This window comes from Pinus tabuliformis, chromosome 7, assembly GCF_031772625.1.
Source record: "Pinus tabuliformis cultivar Carrire ecotype Pingquan chromosome 7, CPIR1, whole genome shotgun sequence".
Lineage (NCBI taxonomy): Eukaryota > Viridiplantae > Streptophyta > Pinopsida > Pinales > Pinaceae > Pinus > Pinus tabuliformis.
Window position 1 is genome coordinate 697,591,549 of NC_142293.1, and position 10,021 is coordinate 697,601,569.

Sequence of the window (10,021 nt, forward strand, 5' to 3'; positions counted from 1 at the left end):
AGAAATTCAACAATTCTAATTTAATAATCCTATCGGCCTCTCTTTGTACCTTTTGGGACAATTGTTAGTAATAACAATTTATTAAATATAATGTCTTTTTTACATAATGTATTGAAGTCACTGGATAGGAAACACTTCAGTTATGATGAATGAACAACTTTACAAAACAAATGAATTTATATGTGATTTTGGAGTTATTGATGTGCTCTGCATTAAAACATTTGTTTTTTGGGAAATTTGTGTAAATAATTTATGTTTAAATAATTTTAAGATTTTGATATTTGCAAATTGTTTTTTAAAAACTATATTTCATTATTGAGAAATATATATATATATATATATATATATATATATATATATATATATATATATATATATATATATATATATATATATATATATATATTATTTTCGTATGTAATAATAATGATGATGATTATTACTAACGTCCTCTAAGACAAATGCAGTTTATCGGACCTTGACAAAAGAAATAGAAAAATAATCTAATTGAGAATCTTCAAAATCTTGTTTCTATGATTAAAAAGAAGGGAAAGAAGAGCTCCAAAATCACTATAGTTGGTTGACTTAATAATCAAATTAAGGCTTTTGTGATCCATATCAAGTTTTTGAGACAAGTTTTCGACGATAATCACATCAAAATTCATTTTTCGACGCATTTCGAACCATCAAGTGTGGGAATTGTGAGTGAATGTGGGTAAGAGAAGGTCAGTCTGAAAGGAAGTGTTTTTCATCTTCCACCCTCTTAGTAGATGTACGCAATAAGTGTTAGGTGTGTATCGCAAATATAGGTATACACACAAATCACAACTCTTATCCATACATTTTGCCTTCAACAAATCACATTAGTTGCCTCTCTGTCTAAACATTCTCTGGCATAGGTATAATTATTGGGCTCTGTCACATAGCGGCACTCTTCAAAACACCAGCGACCAATAAAAAATGAAGATATCTAAATTGACCTCGATCCATAAATGCAACACACTAGCACTCTGCAATTTCATCACACTCTAGTGGACATATATGGTGAATGCATACATTCTCTATCAATCCACACTGGTATATACTTTTGGCTCAATTGCCCTACATTATAAACTATGGACCAATCCACACAATAACCATCTAACAATAATTCCCAAAAATCAAATTTGGACCAACTCGATGTGATTATGACAATCCATTACTTCTGGTGACTAGATCCATGAATACCAATTCAATCAATTATCTAGGTCCACTCACACTGGAGGACCAAAACAAGGTGAAGACCACTTTAATCAAATGTTCCATTCAATATTTTAGGAAATTTGTTGAGTTTGTGCCCATGGTTTTCTATTCTCACCTACAAGAGAGTGTTAGGGGAATTAGCTTATGATACTGAGGTGATTGTTGCAGGAACCTAAAAACATGACTATGACAATAGGTTAGTGCCACTAGGTGACCATTGTACAATCGAGATAGTGTTGTAACACTTGGAAAACCAAACTCTCTCTAACCTGGATCTACTTCTAACTTTACCACAACATCATTTCACCCCTCTGCAACAAGTGCACACCTATAGAACCTCTGTGTACCTTTGTAACACTTCTAATCATCATCACAAGCTAATTAACCTGTTAACATCAATGCCCAACTAGTTGGTTAGTTCCATGGTTGACATCAATACCAACACCATGCTGCCAATAGAATGTTAGTAAACTATGAAATATTCTCACATCAAAGGTACACATCGACATGTACAAATCCAAAATGGCCTTTACTTTTTAAAGATCCATCTTCAGGCCTTGCTTAGAAATTACAACCCCAAGTGTCCTAACTCCTTTGGAAACTTGCACTTTTTTAAATTTATTAGTAGTTTTTCTTCCCTCCACCATTGTAACACCTTTCTCACATGATCCTACTGTTCCTCCTTTCTCTTACAAAAATTAGAATGTCATCCAGGTATACAATGACAAACTTTCCCATCGATGGTTTCAAGACTTCATTCATAAGTCTCATGAATGTGCTAGGAGCATTGGTTCACCCAAATGGCATGACTATCCATTCAAACAATCCATCCTTTGTCTTAAATGACGTCTTTTATTCATCACATTCCATTATACAAATATGATGATATCCAATCTTCAAATTGATCTTTGAAAAATACTTAGCTCCACACAAACAATCCATGAGTTCATCCTTTCATGGTAAAGGAAATTTATACTTGATAGTGATATTGTTGAGAGCTCATGAATGTATAGGCATTCACCACTCACCTCCCTTCTTAGGTTCTAATAATGTTGGTGTAGCACAATGACTTAAGGTCCCTCAAATGAATCCTTTATCAAGCAATTCTTATACTTGCCTATTCACTTCACTTTATGCTAGAGTTTAGGTTGAATTGACCTTGATATCAAGTTAATATGATGTGATATACTTCTCATGGGAATTAAACCTATTGGAAAACCATTCATATCAATCTCCTTAATTTATTTCAATAAATGTTGAATCTCTAGTGGTATAAAGTCCAATTTTCCACATTCTTGAATTTGTTTTCGCATCACGGCCAAACATTAGTGAACCTTTTTCTGTTCCTTCAAACATACCTTAGTTGAACACAACATAATTCATGTGATACTAATTCTAACATCTTGGTTGCTACTACTTCCTTTTGTTTTCAAATTGCATTTTTGATCATTGGTTCCAATGTATATTATTGTCTAGCCTTTTTGAACTCATAAGTATTCCTCCTACCATCATAGAAAACATTTCTATCAAATAGCCACTGTCTTCCAAGAAGTACATGACATGCATCCTTCTCTACTATATTATATATGACTTGTTAATTGAAGCTTCTAATTAAAAAATTTAACAAGCACTTATCTATCACAGTCACTTGTTATCCCTTTCGTAACCATGAAACCTAATACATATTAGAATGGGGAATATGTTTTAATTTTAGTTTCTTTATGACTTTTTTGGATACCAAGGTTTTTATACTTCCATCTATTATGACTAGATTAAAACATTTTTCCTAAACTTTATTTTTAGACTTAAAAAAATTCCTTCTCTATTTAGGTTCTTCAATTGTCTTCATATTAGGTTTAAGCAATATTATCCATTACATTAAGTTCTCAACTTGTTCTTACTAAAGGACCATTTCATTTTCACCAATAGAGGTTTCTTCATTTTCCTAGTTGTCTTGTGCTTGGGCATCACTTATTCTTCCTCCATTATGCTTTTCCAGGCATTCAAATGCCTTAAGGTGGCTTTATGCTCCTCTACTCCACGTTCGTTGCAAGTAATATTTTACTTACTTTTTACTCTTTTGAATCCTTTGCCTCTTCTAGTGCCATTTCTTCCTTTATTACTTTGGTTACTTTTGGATTCATTTTCCTTTTCATTGGCTCTAACAATACTCATTCCTCCCCTACTTCTGGGTCCTTTTCCTTGAAATTTGTTTTGTGCTTTTTTGTTAATCTTTTCTTCCATCTTTAAGGAAACAAGCTTCATTTACATTTTGAAATAAATTTGTGCTCATCTCATCTTGAATTTTATATTTTAATCCATTCACATATTTCAACACTCTTTGGTATCTTGGTTATTTGGCCCTTGATCTAAGTTACAGTTTTAAAAATTCCTCAATGTACTCCCTAACAATAAACTCTTTCTACCTAAAGTTCTATGATCAAATGTACATGTTATGTTGGTAATTAACTCATAGGAATTTCTCCTTGTTTTTTTCTTCATCTTCCTCAAGGATCTAATCTTCTTTTGTTAGTTATCTGCCATGTCCATTTGTAGCATTTCCCACTAACATGCAATATTCCCTTTTAACTTTTTCATTAAAAATTCAACGTGTTTGGGCTCCTAAATATTCTTGTACTCAAGGTACCTTTCAAACTTCCCTATCCAATTAATAAGAATCTTGGCCTTCATACTACGATCATAACATGAAACTTCCACCTTTTTGTTACTTATGCCCTTCAAAAAGGATATCCTTCTTCAACATTTATCTCTTCTTTAATCTCATCCTTTGGCTCTGAGTGTGCTTTTAGCATTCCCAAGTCTTACATTTTCCAAATCTTCTATTTTTGTTCTCAATTCCTCCAACTCTTGATTCCTTGCACCTCCTTGCACTATTCCTTCTCTAGATGGTGGCATTTCTACCAGTTTTCTAGTGGCCCTCAACCTGACTAACATTCACATATCTTACCCGAGATTAGTTTCTCACGACTTGCCTTCTAGCAATTGCATTGAACTGTTGGACAATGGGTTCAATGCTCTTTGTGTGTTTTGTGACGTAGACTAACCGCCTCTCATGGACCTTAACTCTGGCAATTGTAGCAGAGACTAAATCTTGCGGTTTTTGGTCTAATGGCAATCGTGATTCCAACAAGTGGTATCAAAGTGATAGGTCTCGAGTTTGAAACTCTCCCATCTCACGCTAGGGGGGGGATTGTTGGACATTAGGTTCAACGCTCCCCGTGTATTTCGCGACATAGACTAACCACCTCTCATGGATCCTAACTCTGGTGATTGTAACAGAGACTAAAGCCTGCGATTTTTGGTCTAATGGAAATTGTGATTCCAACATGAACAACCCCTTTTAAGTCCTTCTACAACCATGCCTTATATAAGCACTAACAACAAACCATATGAGAAACTTAATCTAAATCTAATACCATTAGACACACATAACCATACATTATCACTTTGTGAATGAGCTTATAATGAATGGTTAAATTGAATTAAAGATCCATAGACCCGCTCATTATCACTTTGTGAATGAGCTTATAATGAATGGTTAAATTGAATTAAAGATCCATAGACCCACTCATTAACTTACAAATTTGTGTTCACTAAAAAGCTCTCAAAGGATAACTTTGAAAACCAAATACAAATGTTAAGACTTAATAACTAGGGAGATTAGAGATAAACATATACATTCATTTTCATTATATTAAATTTCAAAATTATACTAAATTTAGATAAAATATATAGTTTGCTTTGTGTAATGATAATTTCAGTATTCTAGAGATGTTTTGATATAACTTCAAAGTAAAAAAATGTTTTGATATAACATCAAAGTAAAAAAAATAAAAAGTTAAAAATATATGAAAGCAAAATATATATTACGGACAACATTAAAACAATGTTTTAAGACTCCGACTCCGACTCCGACTCGGCCGAGGATCGACTCCGACTCCGACTCCGAAACGGTAATGACTCGGCCGGCTCGATTTCAATGACTCGGTCGTTGTAAAAAATACATTAAATATTTATTTTTTTTATAAAAAAACATAATTTTAAAGATTTTAAACATAATTTTAGAGATTTTCATTCATGTTTCCAAACACACCTACAACTCGAGTCCTTGCTGGCTGTGAGACTGAGGATGGTGGATTGGGATCTGCATTCAACTGAACAACATGTTCAAGTTCAATTGATGTCTCGATATCTAAATCTAAATCAAGATCCTCATCAAGATCAAACTCTGCTGGACGACTCTCCACTACCCAATCTCATGTTGGATCAATGTCTTCCAACACAATGGGATCTGAATCAGGTCTTTTGTTCAGCAAATGGTTTCGTCTGAGCCGGAGGTTGTATTGGACATAAACTAGATCATTTAACCGTTTTTTATCCAAACAGTTTCTCTTCTTTGTGTTACTTGGGAGCGGGAGCAAAAATGGGAGCGGGAGCGACATTTTCAGAAGCTCATGGTTTGGGAGCGAATCCCAGAGGAGTTCGACAACCAATGTCACTAACATCAAGGTACATAGAAGGATTGGTGCTCTTGATTAAATAAGAGTTCCATACCCTAATACATGACAAAATTCAATGGAAACATTGCAATCCTCCAATCCTGAAATCCTGAAAAACTGATAAGTCTGCTGGATTTTGAATGAAATCTAAAATTCTACTTTCTCCATATGAAATCCAATGAGGCCGAAACCACTCTCAAACATCCTGAGTCATTTCATGGTAATGTTAAAAATTTAAGTAAAAGGATGAAAATGAAGATGAAAGAGAATGTCACTTTTACTTTAAGAATTTAACATTACCATGAAATTTCAATAGCATATCAATAGTAGAGAGCATTTGAGTGTGTTAAATAGGGTTTGGGAGGGGGAATGGACCCCAAATAACATTTAGCAAATTCATATAACACCTTGGAGTCCAAACCAATCAGAAATCACCTTAAAAATCCATTAAAAAAATATTAAATTGTTGTTTAACGTGTTTTGGGCCAGCTTTTTTGTGATAACAGAAACGGCCGAGTTGGCCGAGTCAGCCATGACTCGGCGAAACGTACCGTTTCAAAGGCCGAGTCATCGCTGAGAGTATCGGCTCGGATCAACTCGACCGTTTCGGTATCGAAACGGCCGTTTTTTAAACAATGCATTAAAATGATCACCACATTAAACTTTTTTTTTTTTTATAAAACCTCGCCTAAAAAAAATAAAAAAATAAAAAAAATTGCGATTGCGCTAAAACAATTCGTAGGGTAATTTTATTTTTATTGGAAATTTCATCTCTTAAGTAATGATATGAAACAAAACTACATATGTATCACAACTCCGATCTCCCAACTTCACATATATCACAAACGCAGGTCAAACTTGGTAGGGGCAAAAACAAACCGAACACAAAAATGATGAGAAGTATTTGGCTTCAAAGGGCCAAAGTGCCTACGAGCAGGTACAATGGCATTTTGCAGGTGTAAATCTTGTTTTCATCACCCCACGCCTCCCTAAACCTTCTCAATACCTTTTCATTCAGAAGCTCCACGCCTTTTTCTCTCGCTGTGACCACCGTAGGGGAAGAATTGTACGATAGCAAGAATTTTTCAAACGACAGCTCTATCTCCATCTCCATTTCCAAGGGATTACCTTCGCTGCCCTCTCCATTTTCTAGCACCGGCTCGAAGGGGAACGGCAGCTTCCTGTATCCATCTAACAGATACTCAAGTTTTGGTTGCCGGTAAGGCATGCTTGACTCCAGCAAATCAGCACCCACTGCATCGACAGCAGGACTGACGCTGCCCCTTTTATAAGTCCACACCGCTATCACGCCCCCTGGTTTGCGCAGGACGCGTTTAACTTGAGAGTAAAAGGTGTCGAGGTCGAACCAGTGGACTGCCGTGGCCACCGTCACCAGATCCACCGATCCCTCTTCCCCCACGATTGAAAACAGCTCTTCATCCATCATGATGGGCGCAGTGACAGCATACGTCACTTTCGGATGCTTCCGCGCCAAAGCCAGCTGCTCCTTGCTTCTGTCTGTGGCAATCACCCGATCGTAATGCTCTGCAATCTACGCTCAGATAATTTCAGGTAATGATCTCATAATTTCATGTGAAACCTGACAATTACTAGAGTGAAATGAAATGAAAGAAGAAGGTAAGAGAGGTTACAGAAAGAGAAGCTTGGCCATTGCCTGCACCCACGTCCCAAGCCAGTTGGTGATTGGCAGTAAGAGATGCCAACATGGAAAACAATGAAGCAGGATAAGCAGGCCTGCTCTCTAAGTACTCCTTTGCTTGTTTATCAAACGGCCCCGCCATCTCCTCCACTGTATTTTCACGCAGTCGCAGCTACAAAAGGGTCTCGGTCGTGATCACCAATGATTTATGTAATTTTTTATTGCGTGCGGTGCAAGTAATGTCCCTTATCTTCATATGTAAATATTTTCAATATTCAACTAAGAATTTAAATGCATGCTTCCCTGTAAAGCAATCATTGTTATTGGTCCAAAGAAACTCCGGATCGTTGATTAAAATGTAGTCGTGTTTGAATAGGCCAGACCTCATGCTCAAATAGCTAGTTTTGAAGAATATGCAATGTGTCTTTTTAATGGTTTTTTCAAACATGGTTTGGCGATCACACAATATTATTCACCTAGATAGTATTTCTAAAATCCCTAATCTTAATTTTTTTATGCAAAATTCACACAAACTTATTACATAATGCTATTGTTTCATTGAATTCGTATATACATTTTTCCTCTCCTTTTTACTTTATGGATGAACAATTTGCCATATACATTTCATTTATGTCCAATTTTGTTATTAATATGAGTTATATGGGAAACACATAGAATGGTAAACTACTTATTAGGTTATTAGGATATATATCATTTATATAAATTTATTGAGATCTTAATTGTTAATATGTAGGAGAGTATCTTTAATGAATTAGTGTTTGGTTAATATTTCATTTTAGTTTATTAAAAAAATTACTAATTTTTTCTTGTTTATTGTTATCTCATAGTGTTATACAGAATATACGATTGCGGACATAAGTATTTTTCCTAGACCTAGTGGCTTGGTCTAAAACAACAGAAATCAAAGACAATGAATTTTTCCTTAGAGGAATTGGAGAATGGAAAGATGCTTACTTGTGATTCGTCACAAGCTCTTCTCTCCTCTTGGCTTGTTAGCTCCAACTATAGCTCTGATCACTATAATTAGAACCTGCACAAACAAACAACACAAGCCAAAGATCTATGACATCTATGTAGCATTATCCAATTATTTTATTGAATAGATCAACATAGCATTGAAACACATGTTCATAAACATAACATAACACATGTAAGAAAACAATATACTCTTTGTATTAATATGAAAGGGAGAGAGTTTACAACCAAAAGTGGAAGTTGATCGTGTAAAGGCCCTCCCAAGCTGACTTGTCCTTCCTTGCCACAATGTACACCTCAAAGCCACCCTAATGAATGGGAATGATAACTCTCTTATGATCAAAGTAGCAACATAAGGGTATGATTAGACTACACCTCAAATCCACCCTAATGCATGGGAATGATAACTCACTTATGATCAAAGCAGCAGCATAAGGGTATGATTAGTCTCCAAAAGCCAACCTCTAGCTTGTGGATGGCAGTAAATATATAGGAGAGGATCGTAGTTTACGAATTCTGATCAATTTACCAATCAAGGCTTGAAATCCACTCTTGATGAGAGGATGAGCTCAAGGGATAAGAGGTGAAATATCCAAGGTAAGATGAGATATGATTTGAAGTTCTTATCCAAAATAAACGGTTGTTACAACTCCTGAAAGCTTCGGGATTCATTTATTTTTCCTGAATTTCTAGAATCAGTGCACCCCCAACAAGGGAAAACCTATTGTGATCAGAGTATGCGCATACTTGAAAAACTTGTTGGTGAACGCGGGTCCCTAAAGGGCCAGGGTGTGTTGGCCCTTAAAAGTACTAGAATGAAGCAGTCAAGGTCGGAAACTCAGGGATTTGAGAGAGTCATGCTTAGGGCATTGTGTAGAGATAATGACAAGGTGTTCATGGATGTTTATTGATCTAGTTTGTATGCCTATTGACTAGTTGTGACAAAATGGCCTATAACAGATTGCCCCCTAAAGTGCAAAGTCAGAAAAAGTGGTTGATGACTGAAGTGTTTTACCTTATGACAATTTTGGAACAAGAACAACTGTAATGGTTTGCAAATTTCTGTAGTGTGGTTTTTGTGCGTTTGGATTCAGATATTCCACAGTCTTCATTTTCATGTTGTCTACGTTTCAAGTCTAGATCAAGACTCATCCTCGGGACTAATTTACAAAGAAGAGAAGTGTGAGCAATAAATATGATCTAGATTGATGTCAAGTTGGGGAGCTGACCAACTTAGGATGAAAGAAACCATATTTTTATTATTATAGTTCATTATTCTTATTTTGTTATTTAATAAATTATTTATTTATTTTAATTCTTTCTATGCTTTTCTATTTTAGTTTAATAATGATTTATGAAATTTAATTATTGTTAATAAATTTTAATGTGAGTTATATTATATTTAATATTATAAAAAAAAATTATTACTACTTTTATGTTTTTTAATTTATTTTAATGATTCTTTAACAAATTACATTTTAATTTTATTATTACTTTAATTAAATTAAATTTCTTTGTTTAATGTTTATAGGAGTTAATACATTGCTACATTTTTGCTTAGACTTTAGTTTTATTTAAGCCTATGTTAATTAGTTTGTTGCTA

General features: G+C 34.8%; 1 protein-coding gene across 1 annotated transcript; it reads right to left on the reverse strand.

Moving 5' to 3' along the window:
• Positions 1-6,501: 6,501 nt before the first annotated feature.
• LOC149249419 (uncharacterized) lies at positions 6,502-7,601 on the reverse strand. Its single transcript, XM_089456245.1, has 2 exons — positions 7,415-7,601; positions 6,502-7,314 (listed from the first exon to the last, which is right to left on the reverse strand). The coding sequence occupies exons 1-2, from the start codon at positions 7,562-7,564 to the stop codon at positions 6,673-6,675; spliced, it is 792 nt and encodes a 263-aa protein (XP_089312371.1). The 5' UTR covers positions 7,565-7,601; the 3' UTR covers positions 6,502-6,672.
• Between the last annotated feature and the right edge of the window lie 2,420 nt (positions 7,602-10,021).